This window comes from Neoarius graeffei, chromosome 9 (genome assembly GCF_027579695.1).
Source record: "Neoarius graeffei isolate fNeoGra1 chromosome 9, fNeoGra1.pri, whole genome shotgun sequence".
In the NCBI taxonomy this organism is placed as follows: Eukaryota; Metazoa; Chordata; class Actinopteri; order Siluriformes; family Ariidae; genus Neoarius; species Neoarius graeffei.
Genome location: NC_083577.1, coordinates 72,000,845 through 72,026,997, shown reverse-complemented (window position 1 = coordinate 72,026,997; position 26,153 = coordinate 72,000,845). Strand labels below are relative to the sequence as shown.

The 26,153-nt window shown below is 43.3% G+C and overlaps 1 protein-coding gene across 4 annotated transcripts in view; it reads right to left on the bottom strand.

Annotated features, from left to right (window-relative positions):
- Positions 1–26,153, bottom strand: part of fastkd1 (FAST kinase domains 1) — an 88,158-nt gene that overhangs the window by 61,456 nt on the left and 549 nt on the right. For all 4 annotated transcript variants that reach the window (XM_060930206.1, XM_060930205.1, XM_060930207.1 and 1 more), the window contains exons 3-9: positions 25,708–26,116; positions 17,101–17,169; positions 13,046–13,171; positions 12,545–12,943; positions 5,863–5,973; positions 5,357–5,488; positions 452–938 (exon numbers count right to left, since the gene is read on the bottom strand). In XM_060930206.1, coding sequence (XP_060786189.1) covers positions 452–938; positions 5,357–5,488; positions 5,863–5,973; positions 12,545–12,943; positions 13,046–13,171; positions 17,101–17,169; positions 25,708–26,042 — 1,659 coding nt within the window. In that variant the 5' untranslated portion in view covers positions 26,043–26,116. The remainder of the gene's footprint in view (positions 1–451; positions 939–5,356; positions 5,489–5,862; positions 5,974–12,544; positions 12,944–13,045; positions 13,172–17,100; positions 17,170–25,707; positions 26,117–26,153) is intronic.

The following is a 26,153-nucleotide window of genomic DNA, read 5'->3' as shown; positions in this document are numbered from 1 at the left end:
TGCCCAGACTGACTGGTATTATTCTAAAGCCATTAGATTCAAGTGACCAGTTGATTAAGCTTATGACTAATGATTCTATAATAGAAGAAGCCTTCGTCACATGTACTCAAGCGCAGTGAAATTCCTCCCATCTGAAGCAGTGAACACACGCATGTACACACAAGTGAGCAACGAGCACACACAGACACACCCAGAGCAGTGGGCAGCTATGCTACAGCGCCCGGGGAGCAGTCGGGGATTAGGTGTCTTGCTCAAGAGCACTTCAGTTATGATATATAGGGAAGGGAAAGTGCTGATTATTCACTCAACTCCCCTCACATTATTCTTGCCGGTCCCGGGAATCGAACTGGAGACCTTTATTAATAACTATAAATGCTTTGAAACGCCATTCATAGAATAAGGAACATGGACAGCCCAGTTATGAAATAAAAGCATTTAAAAGTCACCCTACCTTATGTATGTTCTCCAAGGCTATGCTGGCGATTTGGTCCAGTAGTGAAGTAGAGCGATACGTGGTCCTGGTCAAAAAGAGGACCAGGTCTAGCATGTTGATCCAGGTGAGCTGATCTGCCAAACGCTGAAGTACCACGATTGTTTCCTCAAGCAGCATCTCCTCGAACCATTCCCCTGATATGAATTTAAGCTCCTCCATGAGCAGGTCCAGTCTCTTGGCTGCATGGACTCGCTCGTGTGCATAGCGGTTTAGGTTCTGGAGCAGACGCACATACCTGCTATGAGTGCTCTGGCTGTAGGAGGGGTCATTTCGCATCCATTTGGTGACGACCGTTGTGATGGAACTTAGTGCTATCAGGCTGCACTGAGGCAACACGGCATCGATGCGAGAGAAAACCGACTCCTCGATCCGCGCAGAGGGCAGCATGGCGAGCACCCGGGTCAGCATGATCACCTCGTAGATGTTCACACAGGTCTGCAAGTAACTAATAAAGACAGAAATCTGATGGGATTCAAATAATTAAATAATAAATAAATAAGAGAGGTTGACCTTAATAACAGGTTTCTTTCTCTACTTCTCAAACACTTATCACTGGCTTTCATCAATATACAGTGGTGCTTGAAAGTTTGTGAACCCTTTAGAATTATCTATATTTCTGCATAAATATGACCTAAAACATCATCAGATTTTCACACAAGTCCTAAAAATAGATAAAAGAGAACCCAGTTAAACAAATGAGACAGAAATATTATACTTGGTCAATTACTTATTGAGGAAAATGATCCAATATTACATATCTGTGAGTGGCAAAAGTATGTGAACCTCTAGGATTAGCAGTCAATTTGAAGGTGAAATTAGAGTCAGGTGTTTTCAATCAATAGGTTGACAATCAGGTGTGAGTGGGCACCCTGTTTTATTTAAAGAACAGGGATCTATCAAAGTCTGATCTTCACAACACGCGTTTGTGGAAGTGTATCATGGCACGAACAAAGGAGATTTCTGAGGACCTCAGAAAAAGCGTTGTTGATGCTCATCAGGCTGGAAAAGGTTACAAAACCATCTCTAAAGAGTTTGGACTCCACCAATTCACAGTCAGACAGACTGTGTACAAATGGAGGAAATTCAAGACCAGTGTCACCCTCCCCCGGAGTGGTCGACCAACAAAGATCACTCCAAGAGCAAGGCATGTAATAGTCGGTGAGGTCACAAAGGACCCCAGGGTAACTTCTAAGCAACTGAAGGCCTCTCTTACATTGGCTAATGTTAATGAGTCCACCATCAGGAGAACACTGAACAACAATGGTGTGCATGGCAGGGTTGCAAGGAGAAAGCCACTGCTCTCCAAAAAGAACATTGCTGATCGTCTGCAGTTTGCTAAAGATCACGTGGACAAGCCAGAAGGCTATTGGAAAAATGTTTTGTGGGCGGATGAGACCAAAATAGAACTTTTTGGTTTAAATGAGAAGCGTTATGTTTGGAGAAAGGAAAACACTGCATTCCAGCATAAGAACCTTATCCCATCTGTGAAACATGGTGGTGATAGTATCATGGTTTGGGCCTGTTTTGCTGCATCTGGGCCAGGATGGCTTGCCATCATTGATGGAACAATGAATTCTGAATTATACCAGCAAATTCTAAAGGAAAATGTCAGGACATCTGTCCATGAACTAAATCTCAAGAGAAGGTGGGTCATGCAGCAAGACAACGACCCTAAGCACACAAGTCGTTCTACCAAAGAATGGTTAAAGAAGAATAAAGTTAATGTTTTGGAATGGCCAAGTCAAAGTCCTGACCTTAATCCAATGGAAATGTTGTGGAAGGACCTGAAGTGAGCAGTTCATGTGACGAAACCCACCAACATCCCAGAGTTGAAGCTGTTCTGTACGGAGGAACGGGCTAAAATTGCTCCAAGCCGGTGTGCAGGACTGATCAACAGTTACCGGAAACGTTTAGTTGCAGTTATTGCTGCACAAGGTGGTCACACCAGATACTGAAAGCAAAGGTTCATATACTTTTGCCACTCACAGATATGTAATATTGGATCATTTTCCTCAATAAATAAATGACCAAGTGTAATAATTTAGTCTCATTTGTTTAACTCTGTTCTCTTTATCTACTTTTAGGACTTTTGTAAAAATCTGATGATATTTCAGGTCATATTTATGCAGAAATATAGAAAATTCTAAAGGGTTCACAAACTTTCAAGCACCACTGTAGTGGCGTATGCTTTGGTCATTAAAAACACGCCTAGTTTAAGAGCAAAGTCATTAAGGAGTATGAAACAAAAATGCAACAGTAGATAAATGGCAGTGTTAGCAAGCATCCATCCATCCATCCATCCATCCATCCATCCATCCATCCATCCATCCATCCATTTTCTTCCGCTTATCCGAAGCCGGGTCGCGGTGGCAGCAGGCTAAGCAGGGTATTCCAGGTGTCCCTCTCCCCAGCAACGCTTTCCAGTTCCTCCTGGGGGATCCCAAGGCGCTCCCAGGCCAGATGAGATGTATTATCTCTCCAGCATGTTCCTGGGTCTACCCCGAGGTCTCCTCCCAGTTGGACGTGCCTGGAAAACCTCCAAAGGAAGGCGCCCAGGAGGCCTCCTAATCAGATGCCCGAATCACCTCAGCTGACTCCTTTCGACATGAAGGAGCAGCGGCTCTACTCCGAGATCCCTCCGGATGTCTGAGCTCCTCACCCTATCTCTAAGGGTGAGTCCAGCCACCCTACGGAGAAAGCTCATTTCAGCCACTTGTATCCGTGATGTCATCCTTTCGATCACTACCCAAAGCTCATGACCATAGGTGAGGGTTGGAACGTAGATTGACTGGTAAATCAAAAGCTTAGCCTTCCGGCTCAGCTCCCTCTTCACCACAACGGACCGATACAACACCCACGTTACTGCTGGCACCACCCCAATCCGCCTGTCCATCTCACACTCCATTTTACCATCACTTGTGAACAAGACCCCGAGATACTTGAACTCATTCACTTGGGACAGCAACTCACTCCCAACCCGGAAGCAGCACTCCACCGTTTTCCAGCAAAGAACCTTGGCCTCAGACTTGGAGGTGCTGACTCTCATCCCAGCTGCTTCACTATTGGCTGCAAACCGTCCCAGGGCTTGTTGAAGGTCACGCTCTGAAGAAGCCAACAGAACCACATCATCTGCAAAGAGCAGAGATGCAATTCTGAGGTTCCCAAACCAGACACCCTCCTCACCCCAGCTCGCCTTGAGTTCCCATCCATGAATATCACAAACAGGATCAGCGACAAGGGGCAGCCTTGGCGGAGTCCAACACCCACTGGGAATGTGTTTGACTTTCTGCCCAGAATTTGGACACAGCTCACACTTTGGTTGTACAAGGACCGGATGGCTCGTAGCAATGGCCCCAATATCCCATACTCCCGCAGTACCCCCCACAAGAGTCCCCGGGGGACACGGTCGTAAGCCTTTCCCAAATCTACAAAATGCATGTAGACTGGTTGGTCATGACCAGCGTTAGCAGTGAAACAAATTTAAATCAATACAAAGCAAACCAATACAAAGAATTAAAAAAAAAAAAAAGATACAGTACCTTCACAATTTAAAAAATGGACATGTGCGTTTATAAAATGGGCCTTATTTTCAAACGACAATCAAATATAAAAATAAAACTATCAGACGCAAATGAATAGACAATATAGCAGGACGTACAATTCTTGACTTATTCACTCATTCACTTTAAAGCTTAAAACTATGGTGAAAATAAGAATTATATGTGTCGTTAAAACAGTGTAGAATAGCATCGCTTCTTGAAACTGTGCATCAACTTACAATTAGTTCACAATATTGCACATCAATCCAGTGCACTGAGGTTAATAATAATAATTTTTTTGATTGATTACTTTATTCTGAACAATAAAGAAGAAAGATATAAAAATAAAAATTTAAATAAAAAAATGCAATAATCAAAACATCGTCATAAACAAACAGAATAGCGTAGCCACAAGGCAATAACAATGTTCAGAAAGGATTAGGAAGAAGTAATAACTTATCTCCCTTATAATCGCCCTTATAATAATAATAATAATAATAATAATAATAAGGGCGGCACGGTGGTGTAGTGGTTAGCACTGTCGCCTCACAGCAAGAAGGTCCGGGTTCAAGCCCCATGGCCGGCGAGGGCCTTTCTGTGCGGAGTTTGCATGTTCTCCCCGTGTCCGCGTGGGTTTCCTCCGGGTGCTCCGGTTTCCCCCACAGTCCAAAGACATGCAGGTTAGGTTAACTGGTGACTCTAAATTGACCGTAGGTGTGAATGTGAGTGTGAATGGTTGTCTGTGTCTATGTGTCAGCCCTGTGATGACCTGGCGACTTGTCCAGGGTGTACCCCGCCTTTCGCCCGTAGTCAGCTGGGATAGGCTCCAGCTTGCCTGCGACCCTGTAGAACAGGATAAAGTGGCTACAGATAATCTCATTATCTCTAGCCGCTTTATCCTTCTACAGGGTCGCAGGCAAGCTGGAGCCTATCCCAGCTGACTACGGGCGAAAGGCGGGGTACACCCTGGACAAGTCGCCAGGCCATCACAGGGCTGACACATAGACACAGACAACCATTCACACTCACACCTACGGTCAATTTAGAGTCACCAGTTAACCTAACCTGCATGTCTTCGGACTGTGGGGGAAACCGGAGCACCCGGAGGAAACCCACGCGGACACGGGGAGAACATGCAAACTCCACACAGAAAGGCCCTCGCCGGCCCCGGGGCTCGAACCCAGGACCTTCTTGCTGTGAGGCGACAGCGCTAACCACTACACCACCGTGCCGCCGCTACAGATAATGAGATGAGATAATAATAATAATACATGTTAATATTTGTCATGCCAATAAAGCAACTTTTGAACTGAATGAGACTCACCGGAGCACGATGCTCCTTAATCTGGAGAAGAGCTCAGGACTCTGACAGTGCAGCAGAACAAGTGCCTGGATGATCTTTGCAATCTCCACTGGCCGATACACCTCGAGATTCTTGTGCAGTACAGACGCAATCCTACAAAACGACCACAATAAATCAACACACATCTATACAGGATAAATAATCCATGGCTTAACCACCTGTGTCTCAATATAATGAGTTATTATTCTATCCACATTCACTAGATATGAGCAATCGTGCGCTCTGATTGGCTACTCTACTACTAGGATATCAGCTCATATACCGTGAGTAGAGAAAAACAAAATGACGGAGCGTGTTGCTGAACCAACCGAGGATGAAATTAAAACTACTTGAAAACAAAACCCACAAAAAATATAAAAGCAACAAAATATGGAATAAAAAGTATTTGACGGTAAGAACGTTACAGAACAGAGACCATGAATCACTTCTTTCCATAAAGACAGGAAAATCAAGGATGAAAGTCTTACTTATTAATGAGTTGAAAGTTTCGGCTCTGCATCTCCTCCAGCGTCTCAGCAATCACTATCGCTTGTTGTGCGTTCAGCTGATCAGCCAACAGCAGCGCTGTACGTTCCAAGCTGTAACACAAATTCACTAGAAATTGGATCTCAAAAACACTTACATTTAAATGGTTCCAACCTGAAATGCATCTACAGTTTGAGAATAAAACATGTCCTAAATCTTGTGGCGTTTTGATATACATGAGCTAATTTCCTTGATGTAGTGTGCACGTGTTTGTCTTTGCAACATGTAGCGTTGCTGAAGCGGTCCCCGATTCAATCCTGAGCTCGGGTTACTTTCTGGGTAGGGCTTCTGCGTATGTTCTCCCCATGTCAGTGTGGGTTCTCTGGTTTCTTCCTGCCTCCTGAAAACATGCCATTACATCTGAATGAGTGTGTGAATGCATGTGCATGGTGTGCGAAGATATAACCTGGATCGGATGCTTGTCTATCACAGCCTCACAGTAGTCCTGAGGAAGACTGTGGATTGACCGCAACTCTAAGACAAAGCGGTTACTGGAGAGCACTGCGCTGCACATTTTAATGGTTTATACAGTCAGGTTTAATGTCGTGGAACATCTGAGAAATAAGTTTGTTCCTGTTCTCACCTATATTAATAATGCGATAAACAGTCATTCCTTTAACAGCCTGTCTGTCTGTCTGTCTCTCTCTCTCTGAAAACATAACCCATTATTTTACTGAGAAACCAGAAAGTATAAACTCCTCTGTCCTGAAGACTTTCCTGAGCGGGAACCTTCTGACTTGGACAAAGTGCTTAACCCTTTGATGCAAAACATGGGTCAAAAGTGACCCGGCTGAGTTTTTATCTTCTATATCTTTGCAATAGGGGCGGCACGGTGGTGTAGTGGTTAGCGCTGTCGCCTCACAGCAAGAGGGTCCAGGTTCGAGCCCCGTGGCCGGCGAGGGCCTTTCTGTGCGGAGTTTGCATGTTCTCCCCGTGTCCGCGTGGGTTTCCTCCGGGTGCTCCGGTTTCCCCCACAGTCCAAAGACATGCAGGTTAGGTTAACTGGTGGCTCTAAATTGACCGTAGGTGTGAATGTGAGTGTGAATGGTTGTCTGTGTCTATGTGTCAGCCCTGTGATGACCTGGCGACTTGTCCAGGGTGTACCCCGCCTTTCGCCCGTAGTCAGCTGGGATAGGCTCCAGCTTGCCTGCGACCCTGTAGAACAGGATAAAGTGGCTAGAGATAATGAGATGAGATGAGATATTTACATCTACACTACCGTTCAAAAGTTTGGGGTCACCCAGACAATTTTGTGTTTTCCATGAAAAGTCACGCTTTTATTTACCACCATAAGTTGTAAAATGAATAGAGAATATAGTCAAGACATTTTTCTGGCCATTTTGAGCATTTAATCGACCCCACAAATGTGATGCTCCAGAAACTCAATCTGCTCAAAGGAAGGTCAGTTTTATAGCTTCTCTAAAGAGCTCAACTGTTTTCAGCTGTGCTAACATGATTGTACAAGGGTTTTCTAATCATCCATTAGCCTTCTGAGGCAATGAGCAAACACATTGTACCATTAGAACACTGGAGTGAGAGTTGCTGGAAATGGGCCTCTATACACCTATGGAGATATTGCACCAAAAACCAGACATTTAGTAGAATTTAGCTAGAATAGTCATTTACCACATTAGCAATGTACAGAGTGTATTTCTGATTAGTTTAAAGTGATCTTCATTGAAAAGAACAGTGCTTTTCTTTCAAAAATAAGGACATTTCAAAGTGACCCCAAACTTTTGAACGGTAGTGTACATTAATTTTTGTACGAATTTCCTGTAAGAGTGTCACACCTGCGCACCTTGGCGCATGCATCAGATAGACTCTAGGGCGCTCCGGACAGCGCGTGCACCAAGCAGACTCTCTCACGCGCGCCGTAAACGACTCGCACCTCCACAGGATTAAGGTGCAATCAGCACGCCTATATAAAAACCGTGAAAACACACTTACTTTGCGAAGTATTGAATTGCACTGCTGACACATTACTGAGCCTTATTTCCTTGTTTGGTTTCCTGATACCTGATTTCCTGTTTCTCGTCTTTGATTCTGCCGAGTCTACGATATCCTGTTCATGCCTTGCTTGACCTGTTGCCTGTTTCACTGTTTTACAATTTTGCCTGCCGTTCTGGATTGTTTACCTGTCTTCACTTGTATTAATAAACACACCTTCTGTACTTACATCCATCTCCCAACCATCTCTGACCGAATACTTTGCACTCCCTGACAAAGAGAATGTACATTCACCTGTTCATATGTCATGTTCACAAACAAACTAACGTTAATGGCGCTAAAACAGCCACCGTCAAATGGTGCAGCTGGAGTCTTGTTCTTGGACTCGACTCGGATCAATAGTGGGCTCGACTCAAAATTTTTTTTTAATGATTTGGACTTGACTCGGACTTGAACACGGGGGACTCGGAATCAAGGTTTAGTGACCTGACTACAACACTGGCTTCTGGTGACCTCTAGAGCTGATTTTTACCAGTTCAACATGTTGGGTTAAAGGCTATATTTCACTTGTAATTTTACTGAATCCCCGCCCTAAAAACAGAAAAAAAAAAAAAAGTCAAGACAATACCCACTTGTATCTCACAAGCAGTGTCCTGTTCCAAAGGAGACTGCAGTTTATTTCACATCAAACAAAGTGAATGGTGGTGCAACATGGCATGAGTTGTTCAAAATCCTGATCATTAAATTTTGGTGATAGTGCGGATGACTAAATACCTAATACTCAAGACTTAAGTGAACAATAAACAGCGAACTGACCGCTACGGTCTCACAACTATGGTCTGCCACTGTTGCCGAGTTGTTTTCCGCAGTTTTCTTTGTGAAAAACTCTAATTAAGCTGCAACCCGTTTGTATTTTGCTCACTCATACCCAGCTTGAAGACTCCACCATTTTTGCATAAGTTACCTATGAATATTAATTGCGCATCGCTCGTCCAATCAACGCGGGATACCGCACACACTCCGCCAAATCAGTGCTGAATACCTTTCTCTGACATCAGCTGTGAACTTAGGTCAAGTTCAGGGCCATGGACTTGTATGGACTGTATTGATTACCTGCTCAAAGGCTACAAAACACATGCATGTTGATTCTAGCTTGATACTGTCGGCCTAAATTGTAAGCATCATGGCGGCGGTTTAAAGGGTAGCGGCATGTCAGTAAGCATATCAGTCAATAAATTAAGCATAGTGGGGCCACTACGCTATGGCGCTTTAGGGGAAACCCTGGAAATAAGATCAACTGTGAGCTACTGCTGACTTACGTGTCCCCTGCTCTTGCTTACAGTTAGGTCCATAAATATTTGGACAGAGGCAACATTTTTCTAATTTTGGTTCTGTACATTACCACAATGAATTGTGAACAAAACAATTCAGATGCAGTTGAAGTTCAGACTTTCAGCTTTAATTCAGTGGGTTGAACAAAATGATTGCATAAAAATGTGAGGAACTAAAGCATTTTTTAAACACAATCCCTTCATTTCAGGGGCTCAAAAGTAATTGGACAAATTAAATAATTGTAAATAAAATGTTCATTTCTATTACTTGGTTGAAAACCCTTTGTTGGCAATGACTGCCTGAAGTCTTGAACTCATGGACATCACCAGACGCTGCGTTTCCTCCTTTTTAATGCTCTGCCAGGCCTTTACTGCAGCGGTTTTCAGTTGCTGTTTGTTTGTGGGCCTTTCTGTCTGAAGTTTAGTCTTTAACAAGTGAAATGCATGCTCAATTGGGTTGAGATCAGGTGACTGACTTGGCCATTCAAGAATATTCCACTTCTTTGCTTTAATAAACTCCTGGGTTGCTTTGGCTTTATGTTTTGGGTCATTGTCCATCTGTATTATGAAACGCCGACCAATCAGTTTGGCTGCATTTGGCTGGATTTGAGCACACAGTATGTCTCTGAATACCTCAGAATTCATCCGGCTGCTTCTGTCCTGTGTCACATCATCAATAAACACTAGTGACCCAGTGCCACTGGCAGCCATGCATGCCCAAGCCATCACACTGCCTCCGCCATGTTTTACAGATGATGTGGTATGCTTTGGATCATGAGCTGTACCACGCCTTTGCCATACTTTTTTCTTTCCATCATTCTGGTAGAGGTTGATCTTGGTTTCATCTGTCCAAAGAATGTTCTTCCAGAACTAGATTGGGCTTTTTTAGCAAAGTCCAATCTAGCCTTTTTATTCTTGAGGCTTATGAGTGGCTTGCACCGTGCAGTGAACCCTCTATATTTACTTTCATACAGTCTTCTCTTTATGGTAGATTTGGATATTGATACGCCTACCTCCTGGAGAGCGTTGTTCACCTGGTTGGCTGTTGTGAAGGGGTTTCTCTTCACCATGGTAATTATTCTGCAATCATCCACCACTGTTGTCTTCTGTGGGCGTCCAGGTCTTTTTGCATTGATGAGTTCACCAGTGCTTTCTTTCTTTCTCAGGATGTACCAAACTGTAGATTTTGCCACTCCTAATATTGTAGCAATTTCTCAGATGGTTTTTTTCTGTTTTCGCAGCTTAAGGATGACTTGTTTCACCTGCATGGAGAGCTCCTTTGACCGCATGTTTTCTTCACAGCAAAATCTTCCAAATGCAAGCACCACACCTCAAATCAACTCCAGGCCTTTAATCTGCTTAATTGAGAATGACATAACGAAGGAATTGCCCACACCTGCCCATGAAATAGCCTTTGAGTTAATTGTCCAATTACTTTTGGTCCCTTTAAAAACAGGGTGGCACATGTTAAGGAGCTGAAACTCCTAAACCCTTCATCCAATTTTAATGTGGATACCCTCAAATGAAAGCTGAAAGTCTGGACTTTATGTCCATTATATAACTATAACCTGAATATGTTTCAGTAAACAGGTAAAAAAACAAAATTTGTGTCAGTGTCCAAATATATATGGACCTAACTGTATATCAGAATGCAAGCAATCGAAGGAATAGGATGCATATTATGAATGTTGACGTCAACAAATAATTAACCCTTAAACAACTAAGTAAAGAGCAGCGTTCTCTCCAGGGATTTCAAATAGCATCCTGGTAAACCGTCATTTTGAAATAGCATTTTGCTTCTTGAAATAGCGTCAAAATCCACCCTATATATTTAGTCAGTACATTCAGTCGGTAAACCGGAAGTTGATGTGCGACAGACCTGAAAACAGTATACACGGTATAGAACCCCAAGCTGAAGCTCGGTACCAAATATCAAGCAGTTGTGATTTGTAGTTGGTGAGAAAAATGTTACGAAAATTTTGTAAATCCACGCTACGGTATATGTTTCGTCAATACAGTCACTCGGTAAACAGGAAGTCTATGTGCAACAGACCTGAAAATGGTATACACGGAATAGAACCCCAAGCTGAAGTTTGGTAGCTAGTGGCTATGATTTGTGGTTGCTGAGAAAAAGGGTGTTTTGGACGGACGGCGATACGGACAATATAAAAATAATGTAGCTTTTCGGACAAGCGCATTAATATTAACCTGTCAGTAATGTCACAGCCGGAACTACTTTCTGAGCCGTGCTGTTACACAAAAATAATTCTGACCAATCAGATTTGAGCATTCGGCCACAATGTGGTGTAACAAAGAATTAACCAATACAGTTACATCCCTCTGACTCAAACTGAAACATCCTACAGAAGTAAAGAATGATTTATCCTGGCTGAGATTCTCAAAAGATTCTCATTACAGCACAAATATCATTGTTAAAATGACAGACTGACATTGAACACCTTCTCTACTGGTTAAGACGACCTTGACTTTACAATGCTTTTGCAGGCTTTCGTCTAAACGGGGGAACAAGGGCACTGCGCCCTCTTACTCTCGACGTGCGCCCCCTTACCGACTCCGTGAAAACATCCCAGCAACACTACGTGACGATGTGTCTGATCATCAAATACGTTATAATTGCTCCAAAAATATTCCAATCATAGTAGATACACCGCCAGACGGTGCAAAAACAATCCGAATTGGCGTTTTCCAGACTGAGGCGCCATGTTGTTTAGTTGTTTACTTGTCGTGGCTGCTCTCGCGAGATTTGACATGGGTTACATACAAGGTCAGCTGACCTGTAGAGCGAGATTTCTCGAGACTGAATGACCTTTCACCCACCGGCGCGGGAGCTTTTGACAAGTAGTTCGCGAGTTGTTTTTGTTGACACTTGGGTATTTAAAGATGTCATCCCGCGGCACGAAGCGGAAGAAAGCCAAAGACTGTCCGGGGCAGAAGAAGATTACTTCTTTCTTTTTCAATGTTGACAGACAATTTGTTAAAATTTCCCTCTCAGATAGCCTCAGAATGTCCCATTGGAGCATTTTTCAAAGGCTTTGCACGGCGGGGGAGGGACGGACAACCGGCACCATCCCCCCCCACTTCGCTTCCTCGCCATGGTGAGCGCCCTCATACTACATTTTTCTAGAAAAAACCCTGCTTTTGGGAAACTGGGCCCCGAGACACCATAGACACACAAACCAGAATGACTTTGTTCCGATTCACAATTACTGAGTGGTGCTAAATTTTTTGATGCAACAGGTTAAAAAGAACTTATTTTATTTGATCATTATCGTAAATCCAGCGATCAATACTGAAACAGGTCTTGGACGGTTCTTCCTGCTCTTACCTCTCTCTGGTCGCTGGTCCTGCCAGGGGCCCCAAAGCAATAAAGAGCTTTGTAAAAGATTCTGGGTCAGTGCACGAGTCCATGAGCTCCAACAGCCTCTGCATGGCAGCCTGTCTGAAGCCCCAGTTGCTGAATGGCAGTGAGTGATACAGTGTCAGGACAATACTGAGGTTCTCCACATCCAGATTCGGGGCGTTTCTCGTCAGAATGCGGCTGCATTTTTCTAATAAGGGCCGGTGGATGCACTTCATCTGTCGGAGGAACTGTACTACCCTCCTGGGATTGTTGTAATGGAACGTGTCCATGCTGTCTAACAGAATGTCGGCTTTTTCGATCAGCGCGTCCCGTAAATGCGGAGACAGCAGTGACGATATACTGATCATGAGCGTGGTCAACACTCTGAGAAAGAGAAAAAAAGATTATTCGATTTCTATTTGTATAAAGGACTTTTTATAGAGAACAGTGACTTTTTTTTTTTTTTGAAATGGACAGAATTGATACCTGGCATCTTGTATTGAATCCAGTCTCTGGTTCACAATCTCAGTAATGTGACCCATCAGTGGACTGTGGTGAAGCCCCAGGTCATTCAGACAAATAGATAACTTTGACAGAGTCGTCATGGGGAATCTGTAAAATACATAAAGCTTGGGTTTAAGCATACAGTGTCTTGCGAAAGTATTCATCCCCCTTGGTGTTTGTCCTGTTTTGTTGCATTACAAGCTGGAATTAAAGTGGATTTTTGGAGGGTTAGCACCATTTGATTTACACAACATGCCTACCACTTTAAAGGTGCACATTGTTGTTTTATTTAAGATGAAAAAACAGAAATCTGGAGTGCGCGTAGGTATTCAAACTGATCTCAGATCTCAAACTGGAATTATAGATATCTTATCGTTATTGATATCTTAAAATCAATTTAGATTAGAGATATCTGAAATTGCAGATATCTTTGATGCTTATTCTGCCTAGTCAAAATATAATTAGAGATATCTTGAGTTTTGGCTCGGCAAAATGACGCCACAGATGTCTGTAGTTATGTCAGAATCAATGCTATGGCAAGCGGGAGGTGGGAAAAACCATACTAACATGTCAGAGCAGGCAGAATCTCGGGTGTTGTGCATGACATTGCTCATGCGAGGCTTCCCAGCTCGTACACGTAAGCTCTTTCTATTTCATGGCATTTTCTAACCATCTTTTCCATGACTGCGACCGCCATGGCCTCTGCCAAGTCTTCAGATTTGGTTCAAAACAAATGCTTTGCTGGGCCAATATCCAATAGGAAGCCTCGCATGAGCAATGTCATGCACAACAAGTCATAATGACCTCTGAGATATCTGCAACTATTATTCGGAATAGTCAAAACCGAATTACAGATAGATATCTGTAACTGTAGTTTTGATTAGACAGGATGACGTTATAGATATCTTCGATTAAAATTTGTACTAGTCACAATGAATTTACGACTAGTCAAAATGACACTGTTGATATCTGTAATGGTAATTCCAGACAGTCAAACTTGGCTATTAAATGTGAAAAGGGCTTGCTATATGGCCACTCTGCTACGTGGATATCAGTTCATATACCACGAGTAGAGAAAAACAAAACGGCGGAGTGTGTTGCTGAACCAACTGAGGATGAAATAAAAACTCCACTTGAAAAACGAAACACCAAAAAAAATTATCAAGTATTTAAAAGAAACAGAAATAGCTAAAATAATATTGTTTTTTCCCCCAAAAAAGTCTCCTGTTCCACACTCCAGCCCAGTCGGTAGCTAGCCTGGGAAATCCCATGCTGCTTTGCACAATCGTTCCGATCTGAAAAGACAACATGGAAACTATGGTCTAAAGGCTCGCCTGAGTTAGGGAGCCAATCAGAGAGTGGGGAGGGGTGGAAAGACGGTGACGCGTACTACTCGACAAACGGAAGCTTGTAGTTTATTTGGGACTGTTTACGGATCACATTTAACATGGCGGCGAGCGATACGAACCAAACTTTCGATCAAGCTTTAGACACTGTTCTGAATAGTTTAGAGCGAAAGTTTGTTTTAAAAAAAAGAACAGCGTTTGGCGTTACAGTCTTTCTTCGCCTCGTCGTCGCTCTAACTACGTCACCGGGTACAACTGCCATGATTGGCCATGGGCTACATATACGCCAAATGATAGACATTCGCAACGTCCAATAAATGGCCGTTGACAATCGTAAACCACACCTCCCCTACGAGAAATTCAATAGGCGGATTCCAGACCATATTTCACTTGTGATATGGTCTGGTGTTAACCAGACTAGTCGGTAGCAGTAATACACCTTTTAAGTTGGTTTGCCAACCACCAAAAAAAAAACCTAAAAAAGAAAACCCCAAAAAATACAAAAAAAAAAAATGGAATGAAAAGTATTTGATGGTAAAAAAAAAATTTTTCAAGAATTATCGTATTTTTCACAAATTGCTCCTGTCATTTCGCCGGTTTGCTTACATTCTAAGCGGAAATGATTCTGTCGGACATTTTGTATAAAGTTTTTATTTATCGAATTTGCAAAAATTAAAAATGCTCTGTTTCTCAAAATCCAGTGAATGTGGATAGAATAAAACAGTTATTCCACTGAATCTCAGCGTACATGGATTATAGCCGACTCGATGCTATGTGCCTCATCAGCTATCAGCTCATGTATGACTCGATATCATGGAATAACTGTTAAAGCTAGACTGCCTTTCAGATTTTTCAAGTTCAGGTCATAAAAAGAATTTTCCCTGACACCCAATTATTTTTGTTGAGTGGACTGAAACTACTGAATTTGAATCACAGGCTTCCAATTTTATTTATTATTATTTTTTTAATAGAACAATTAATGAATTTAGGGCCATGTGGCCCTAAATTCTGTGCTTTTTTTTCCCCTGCTTCACCATGACCCAATTCAAGATACTACGTCATGCATCACGTGGTGGGCTTTCCCTGTTCGCGCAAGGCATTGTGGGATACAAATTTGAAACAGGAGAGAAAAATGGAAGATGTGAGTGTGCGAATGAAACGTGAAAGACTGACTACAGTAACGGAAAGCGAGAAGAAAAGACGTTATGTTATATACGAAGGAAAGGAAGCGCAGGACCAAACTACTAAATATTGGCGGTCAGCGAGCACCTCGGTGTGATCAGCTGTTCGTTTAGCGACAATGATGTAACTGTCAGTGCACGGTCAAGGTAAACCTGTAGATGGCAGTAATGCAACACTGTGGATGCCAGCTGCCGTAAAACCCAAAAAAAGAAGATGGTAAACCTGCGCATGTGCACACAGACTTCCTCTGTCTGCTTAACTGCGTAAAGCAAGCGATTTCATGCACGTTATTTGCAAGGGAAATAATCCCCTCAAATTAAATAACTTCCCAGCCACAGAATGGGCTAATGTTTTATGAGATATTACAGAAATAAACATCCATCACAAATGACCAAATTTCAGAGGGAACTAAATTTCACCGATTTTATGAAATCGAAAGGCCGTCTAGCTTTAAATAGCTGACTGGACATACTTTTTTTTTAATACCAACTGTTTCATTTTTCTGTGAAATATACTCAGCAAAAATAAAAACTTGACACTCATTATTTTTCAAATAGTGTTTAGAAACTTTTCTTGAAAGAGTTCTTGTTGTGATTATGGTTAAATGCATTGTCAAGGGCATTACATCACACATTCATTCTACTGGTCGGGCCTACGTAGCACGTGCGAGAGCACTGCACGCTAAAATCACGTTTCCACGTGACACAAGTGACGTGACCTATTGATACACGTGCAATTGATCTCACGGTAGCAGAGTAGAGTGTCATCTCAGAAAAACAAGGTTTTATGGTTAATTATTCGTTAATTTGCAATGCCACGACTGTCAAACATTCAGCGTGAACGTGCCATTGGCATGCTGAATACGGGAACATCCGTCACTGACATTGCGAGGGTTATGGGATGCAGTCGACAGACCATCCATAATCTCCAGACACGTCTCCATCAAACTGGCACCACAGCCGACCGTAAGGAACCCTCCACAGAACTTGCAGGAGCTTGGTGCCATGTTGGTACAAATATGGCGGCGCATTCCCCAAGCTGTGTTCAGACGCATCATCCAGTCCATGAGGAGGCGTTGTATCGCAGTTGTGAACGCCCATGGAGGACACACCCGATATTGACATGATTTCATTAAGTTGTGACTCACAGTTTTTGATCATGGACATTGTTGTCGCATTTCCGGTGGAACCGATTCCATGACAAACATGATCTGTATGCTATAGCATCTTTAATGACAAGATAATTGAATACAATCGTTATTTCAAACCTATTTTCCAAAATGTTCAAATTATTGACTTTGAAACGAGTGTAAAGTTTTTATTTTTGTTGAGTATAATTTGTTTTTGAGGGTATTCAGTGATTACTGATCCTCACACTGTTTTACTGGCACCAAATATAATTAAGCATCACGTATCTCTAAATCCACATGCTGCATTATGTATACTGTGTATCCCAAACCTCTTTTAAAGTGTCATGATATATTTCCCACACTTTTAGTGTCACTCCTACCTTTCTAATCTGTTCCAGGCTTCAATCACCAGCTGCTGGATCAGAGAGTCGTGTGGTTCAATCTGAAGTCTTTAATAAGAGAAACACAGTTGAATGAACAGATGAAGCAATGACATCAGTGGTTTTCCAGCATTATACAGCTGCACATGCAACCAATTCAAACCCCATGGATTGTGAATGGGGGAAAAAGGAGGGAAACAAGAGAGTAACCATTTTGCAATCTCATCTCATCATCTCTAGCCGCTTTATCCTGTTCTACAGGGTCGCAGGCAAGTTAGAGCCTATCCCAGCTGACTACGGGCGAAAGGCGGGGTACACCCTGGACAAGTCGCCAGGTCATCACAGGGCTGACACATAGACACAGACAACCATTCACACTCACATTCACACATACGGTCAATTTAGAGTCACCAGTTAGCCTAACCTGCATGTCTTTGGACTGTGGGGGAAACCGGAGCACCCGGAGGAAGCCCACGTGGACACGGGGAGAACATGCAAACTCCACACAGAAAGGCCCTCGCCGGCCCCGGGGCTCGAACCCAGGACCTTCTTGCTGTGAGGCGACAGCGCTAACCACTACACCACCGTGCCGCCCCATTTTGCAATGTATTTACAAAAAAAAAATAAAAAATCACACACAATGTCAAACACTAAAAGATCTATCCTGGAGTGCCACAAGGTAAACTCTGGAGGAAAAACAGTTTCAAAAGTGGGGTTTGTGGGACGTCCATGTGTCTATGAAGCATTAAGAGGCTGTCCATGAATTTATTATTATTATTTTTTTTTTTTAAGTTACAGAGCAAATGCTCATAAGACACAAAAAATGTTGGTGATACAAGTTATTAAAGAACATAGATATAGGAGATAAAATCCTCTGAACCAATATTGCTTTGATTTATTTCACTTTTCATATCTTAACATAGTCATTCAACTTTATTTACATAGTGCTTAACAATGAACATTGTCAAAGCAGCTTTACAGAAATATAGAAATTCCAGATATATATTTTTTTATTTATAAATGTATCAGCAAGCCTGAGGTGACGGTGGCGAGGAAAAACTCCCCGAGAGGACATGAGGAAGAAACCGGGAACCCATCTTCATCTGGGCGACACAGGATAGTGCGATTATAAACCATTTCGCTTTTGTAAAACGTATACTAACCCTGTGTCCGAAATCACTCACTATACAGTGGCATGCAAAAGTTTGGGCACCCTTGCTGAAAATGTCTGTTACTGTGAATAGTTAAGTGAGCAGAAGATGAACTGATCACCAAAAGGCATAACAGTAAAGATGACACATTTCTTTAATATTTTCCGCAAGATTACATTTTTATTTCCATCATTTACAGGTGTAAAATACCAAAAAATGAAAAGGACCTGAAGCAAAAGTTTGGGCACCTGACATGGTTAGTACCTAGTAACACCCCCTTTGGCAAGTATCACAGCTTGTAAACACTTTTTGTAGCCAGCTAATAATCTTTCAGTTCTTACCTGGGGGATTTTCACGCATTAGTCCTTGCAAAAGGCTTCCAGTTCTACAAGTTTCTTGGGCTGTCTTGCATGCACTGCTCTTTTGAGATCTATCCACAGATTTTCAATGATGTTTAGGTCAGGGGACTGTGAGGGCCAGGGCAAAACCTTCAGCTTGTGCCTCTTGAGGTATTCCATTGTAGATTTTTAGGGTGTGTTTTGGATCATCGTCTTATTGTAGGACCCATCCTCTTTTTAACTTCAACTTTTTTACAGATGGTGTGATGTTTGCTTCCAGAGTTTGCTGGTATTTATTCGAATCCATGCTTCCCTCGACCAGTGAAATGTGCCCTGTGCCACTGGCTGCAACACAACCCCAAAGCATGATCGATCCACACCCATGCTTCAGAGTTGGAGAGATGTTCTTTTCCTGGAATTTGGCACCCTTTTTTCTCCAAACATACCTTTGCACATTGTGGCCAAAAAGTTCTATTTTGATTTCATCAGTCCACAGGACTTGTTTCCAAAATGCATCAGGCTTATTTAGATGTTCATTTGCAAACTTTAGATTCTGAATTTTGTGGCTAGGACGCAGGAAAGGTTTTCTTCTGATGACTCTCCCATGAAGATCATGTTTGTTCAGGTGTCGCTGCATAGTAGAACAGTGCACCACCACTCCAGGGTCTGCTAAATCTTTCTGAAGGTCTTTTGCAGTCAAACAGGGGGTTTTATTTGCCTTTCTAGCAATCCAACGAGCAGTTCTTTCAGAAAGTTTTCTTCATCTTCCAGACCTCACCTTGATCTCCACTGTTTCTGTTAACTGACATTTCTTAATAACATTATGATCTGAGGAAACAGCTACCTGAAAACACTTTGCTATGTTCTTGTAGCCTTCTTCTGCTTTGTGAGCATCAATTATTTTATTATTCAGAATGCGAGGGAGTTGCTTAGAGGAGCCCATGGCTGTTGATTTTAGGGACAAGTTTGAGGAGTCAGAGAATTTATACAGCTTTGAAATCTGCATCATCTGACCTTTCCTAACGAAGAATTTGAACAAGCCACAACTCAATAAGCTAATTAAGGTCTGGAACCTTGGTAAAAGTTACCCGAGAACTCAAATGTATTGGGGTGCCCAAACTTTCACATGGTGTTCCTTTTCTTTTTTCACTCTCCAACTGTACAAAACAAAAATAATATACAAATCCTGCATAAAACGCTGAAAAGAAATGTCTCGTCTTTACCTTTATGCCTTTTGGTGATCAGTTCATCTTCTGCTCACTTAACTATTCACAGTAACAGACATTTTCAGCAAGGGTGCCCAAACTTTTGCATGCCACTGTACAGTGGACTATATAATGAGTTCGCCATTTTGTAGTGCTGTCCAAATGTATAGTGAGAATTATTACACCATATATAGTGGACTCATCGTATCCCACAATGCATCATGAAAAGTAATGTACAACTCATGGTCACTAACCAAGCAATATATACACCATCATGCATTGTGGTTGCGCTGAAAGAAAAAAAACAAAAAAAAGTGTATTGGGGTGAATAGACGGCGGAAGAAACATTATAAACGGACATTCGAGTACAATTAAAAATAGTAAGAGAAGAGAAAGTAAGCTAAAATAGAATAAGACATAAAATACAAGAATAAAAGTTACAGTGCGGAGCGAGGAATTAATCAAAAGCCTCAAATTTGATTTAATAAAAGGCAGAGGTGAAGAAAAAGGATTCAGCCTTGATTTAAAAGAACTGAAAGATCCAGCAGACACAAAGTACTTTGTATTTATTAATGTGGGAAATACGCTCAGTATAATATGGATTTATCACAAAAATGCATGCATGTATTTATTATTTTGAAAACCCACCAGCCGACTGATCCGGCACGTTTTAACTGTGCGACAGTAATGACGTGAATACCAGCGCGACGGACTAGTGTCCGAAAGCGGGGTTTTTTTTCTTCATTTTACCAACAAGCTCATGATATAGTCCTCTGTATAGAATTCCCTAGATAGTGAGTAGGGAGTAGTGAATGAGTAAGTGATTTCAGACACAGGGTATATAATCATAAAGTGCAGTTGTGTGAAGAGGAGCTTGTGAGATTCTCAGCAACTTACAAATATGAGCATCAGAGTCATTTCTGAATTCGTTATAGCTTTAACACAAAGTCTGTTTTGTTGAAGTTATCAACTGTTCAGTGATGGAGACTTGAGTACAAAACTGTTCATAACAATTGCAGTCCTAAGATATCTTTATAGTCTCTAAAGTTGTACCATCTCCAGTTATCTCAATGATCTTTAGCGTGTCTGTATGGGGTCATACTCAGCTGCAGCGAAAAATATCCAAAGGACCATTTTCATTACTTGTCGTAAGGTTTTTATGATTTTGTGTGTAAAGTCACCAATTCTGTATTATACAGTGGTGCTTGAAAAAGTTTGTGAACCTTTGAGAATTTTCTATATTTCTGCATAAATGTGACCTAAAACATCATCAGATTTTCACACAAGTCCTAAAAGTAGATAAAGAGAACCCAGTTAAACAAATGAGACAAAGATATTATACTTGGTCATTTATTTATTGAGGAAAATGATCCAGTATTACATACTTTTGCCACTCACAGATATGTGAACCTCTAGGATGAGCAGTTAATTTGAAGGTGAAATTAGAGTCAGGTGTTTTCAATCAATGGGATGACAATCAGGTGTGAGTGGGCACCCTGTTTTATTTAAAGAACAGGGATCTATCAAAGTCTGATCTTCACAACACATGTTTGTGGAAGTGTATCATGGCACGAACAAAGGAGATTTCTGAGGACCTCAGAAAAAGCGTTGTTGATGCTCATCAGGCTGGAAAAGGTTACAAAACCATCTATAAAAAGTTTGGACTCCACCAATCCACAGTCAGACAGATTGTGTACAAATGGAGGAAATTCAAGACCATTGTTACCCTCCCCAGGAGTGGTCGACCAACAAAGATCACTCCAAGAGCAAGGCGTGTAATAGTCGGCGAGGTCACAAAGGACCCCAGGGTAACTTCTAAGCAACTGAAGGCCTCTCTCACATTGGCTAATGTTAATGTTCATTAGTCCACCATCAGGAGAACACTGAACAACAATGGTGTGCATGGCAGGGTTGCAAGGAGAAAGCCACTGCTCTCCAAAAAGAACATTGCTGCTCGTCTGCAGTTTGCTAAAAATCACGTGGACAAGCCAGAAGGCTATTGGAAAAATGTTTTGTGGACGGATGAGACCAAAATAGAACTTTTTGGTTTAAATGAACAGCCAATGTAAGAGAGGCCTTCAGTTGCTTAGAAGTTACCCTGGGGTCCTTTGTGACCTCGCCGACTATTACACACCTTGCTCTTGGAGTGATCTTTGTTGGTCGACTACAGTCGACGAGCTTTCCGCTCTGAACAACCAGCGGATTTACCGGGAGAACAGCTTATTTATCTTTACGGAGACATGGCTAACACACCTCGTACCGGATGCTAACGTGGACCTGTGGGGATTCACTGCTGTGAGAGCCGACAGAGACACTAACACATGCAGGAAAAGCAAAGGTGGGGGACTCATCATTTATGTTAACAACCGCTGGTGTAACCTGGGACATATCTCCGTAAAGACAGTTTTATGTTGCCCGGACTTGGAGCTGCTAGCCGTTAGCCTGCGGCCATATTATCTCCCGAGGGAGTTCAGTCACGCGATCACCATCTGTGTTTACATCCCTCCGAGGGGAGATGCAGCTGCTGCATGTGAGAGGATTCACTCTGTCACAGCAAGCCTGCAGACACAGCACCCTGAGGCATTTATCATAATTTCTGGGGACTTTAATCACGCTACTTTGGACTCTACTTTGGCTGCTTTTTACCAGGCTGTGGCTTGTCCAACAAGGAACAACAGGACAATTGACTTGCTGTATGCTAATGTGAGGGATGCATACAGAGCCACACCCCTCCCCCCACTAGGGAAGTCTGACCACAACCTGGTTCTTCTACAGCCGAAGTACACCCCTGGTTCAAAGGCAGCCTGCAACAACTAGCTTCACCAGGAGGTGGGCCTCTGAAATGGAAGCTGCCCTCAGAGACTGCTATGACATCACGGACTGGGATGTGCTGCTTAGCCCACACTGTGAGGACATAGAGGGGCTGACACATTGTCTGACAGATTACCTCAACTTCTGTGCAGACGTGGTCGCCCCCGATAAGACTGTACGGTGTTACCCTAATAACAAGCCATGGGTAACACAGGAAGTCAAAGCTGTCCTCAACAGGAAGAAGGCTGCCTTCAGGAGCAGAGATAGGGAGGCGATGAAAGCAGCACAGCAGGAGGTGAAACGCTGCGTGAGGGAAGCTACGGACAGCTACAGGAGAAAGGTTGAGCAGAAGCTGAAGGAGAACAGCATGAGGGAGGTCTGGGAAGGTGTGAAAACCATCACAGGCCACAATACAAAGACCAGAGTCATTGAGGGGACAGTGGAGAGGGCGAACAAGTTGAATGACTTCTTCAATTGGTTCACCCAGCCCATGTCCCCCCCACCCTCTCCCTCACTGCAGCCATCTCTCCTTTTTCCCTCAACACACCTCCCCCCAGTCATCACAGCAGCCCCCTCCTCCCCCTCCTCTCCCACCTCAACACAGATTCCTCTATGCGTTATTGCAGACCAGGTCAGAGGTCAACTGAGGAAGCTTCACCCCAGGAAAGCAGCAGGCCCGGACAAGGTGTGTCCACGACTACTGAAGACCTGTGCTGCTGAACTGGGTGAACCACTCCAACGCATCTTCAACCTCAGCCTGCAGCTGGGGAGAGTGCCAACCCTCTGGAAGACATCATGTATTGTTCCAGTTCCCAAAAAGAATCAACCAAGCGAGCTGAATGACTTCTGACCGGTGGCACTCACTTCACATCTGATGAAGACGTTGGAGCAGCTCTTCCTCAGCCTCCTCAGACCTCAGGTACAACATGCCCAGGACTGTCTGCAGTTTGCATACCGGGCAGGTGTTGGTGTGGAAGACGCCATCCTCTACCTGCTACACCGAGCCCACTCGCATCTGGATAAGGGAAATAGCACAGTGAGGATCCTCTTCTTGGACTTCTCGAGTGCCTTCAACACCATCCAGCCTCTATTGCTTCAGGACAAACTGAACAGGATGCGAGTGGACCCCTGCCTGGTCACCTGGATCTCCAGCTACCTCACTGACAGGCCGCAGTACGTCAGGCTGAAGGACATCACGTCTGACACTGTAATTAGCAGCACCGGAGCACCCCAGGGCACGGTGCTGGCCCCTCTTCTCTTCACCCTGTACACCGCGGACTTCTGCTACAACTCGGAGCTGTGTCACATTCAGAAGTTTGCCAATGACACAGCCATCGTTGGGTGTATCAGTGACGACAGAGAGAAGGAGTATAGGAGCCTGGTGAGGGACTTTGCTGTGTGGTGCAACAGGAACCATCTGCAGCTCAACACCTCGAAGACCAAGGAGCTGGTCATTGACTTTGGGAGATCCAGACCAAGGTCACGACCAGTTCTGATCGAGGGAGTCGAGGTGGAGGCTGTGGATTCCTACAAGTATCTCGGGCTGTGGCTGGACAGCAAGCTGGACTGGACTTGCAACACCAATCACTTATACAGGAAGGGACAGAGCAGGCTATACTTCCTTAGGAAGCTGCGGTCTTTTAACATCTGCAGGAAACTCCTGTGGATGTTCTATCAGTCTGTGGTCACCAGTGTCGTGTTTTACACCGTGGTGTGCTGGGGGGGGCAGCACATCCAAGAAGGACACATCCAGGCCGGAAAAACTGATCAGGCAGGCCGGCTCTGTGGTCGGCATGAAGCTGGACTCTCTGGTGACGGTGACAGAGAAGAGGTCTATGGACAAACTATTGAACATCATGGACGATGCCAGTCACCCTCTGCACACCGTCATCAGCAACCAGAGGAGCCTATTCAGTGACAGAATGCTCCTTCCCAAGTGCAGGACTAACAGACTTAAAAACTCCTTTGTCCCTCACACCATCAGACTGTACAACTCCTCTCTGGGGGGGAGGAGGGATAACAGGAGGACAGAGGACGGGAAGGAGCAGTAGCCTAGCCTAACAATAAGCAATACTGGACAATGTGCAATATAATGTGCAATATAAAGTGCAATATCTTTCCTGCTTCCACACACACACACTTACCCTAACCCCACTTCTCCCCCCCCTTCCTCTCTTCCCCATATCTTATTCTTTTATATTTGTATATGTAAATACTTAATTTATTTTAATTTATCTAGAAGTTTTTCTCTATTTCTTTTCTCTGTAATGATGCTGCTGGAATCTTAATTTCCCTGAGGGAACCCTCCCAAAGGGATCAATAAAGTTTTATCTAATCTAATCTATCTAATCTAGTTATGTTTGGAGAAAGGAAAACACTGCATTCCAGCATAAGAACCTTATCCCATCTGTGAAACATGGTGGTGGTAGTATCATGGTTTGGGCCTGTTTTGCTGCATCTGGGCCAGGACGGTTTGCCATCACTGATGGAACAATGAATTCTGAATTATACCAGCGAATTCTAAAGGAAAATGTCAGGACATCTGTCCATGAACTGAATCTCAAGAGAAGGTGGGTCATGCAGCAAGACAACGACCCTAAGCACACAAGTCGTTCTACCAAAGAATGGTTAAAGAAGAATAAAGTTAATGTTTTGGAATGGCCAAGTCAAAGTCCTGACCTTAATCCAATCGAAATGTTGTGGAAGGACCTGAAGTGAGCAGTTCATGTGAGGAAACGCACCAACATCCCAGAGTTGAAACTGTTCTGGACAGAGGAATGGGCTAAAATTCCTCCAAGCCAGTGTGCAGGACTGATCAACAGTTACCTGCAACTAAACATTTCTGGTATTGCTGCACAAGGGGGTCACACCAGATACTGAAAGCAAAGATTCACATACTTTTGCCACTCACAGATATGTAATATTGGATCATTTTCCTCAATAAATAAATGACCAAGTATAATATTTTTGTCTCATTTGTTTAACTGGGTTCTCTTTATCTACTTTTAGGACTTGTGTGAACATCTGATGTTTTACGCCATATTAGAAAATTCTAAAGGGTTCACAAACTTTCAACTGCCACTACAGGTGATTATTATGTACCTGAGTCCACCATAAAGAACATCCACCACTGTTGCATCGTCCATCAGGCTGATCTTGTTCTCGGCCAGGACTCGAAGTGTGAGGAACTGTGGATGAGTCCGGATCAGTTTGACCGTCCGCAGCATTTCCGGTCTCTCCCTCTGAAACTGCCACAGCAGACCTACGGCAAAGCCCACATGACTGACAGAGAGCTTCGCCTTGTTCTTGCTCACCACATCAAAGAGCTGCTCCTCAGCCGTGCAAGCCCGAAGCTGCCCCATGACCTGGTCTTGACACACAGTGCCATGATGAAACAGTCTGTGAGGGTGACAGCGCAGGGCGCGGAGCCTGAGCATGACCACAGACGGGTCAGGAAAGCAGTCTGCTCTTCATATTACACTCTTCAGGTTCAGAACTGGGGCTTCCGGAGCTGAGAAGAGAAAAGGTGCAGAAAAAAAAGTAGTTCA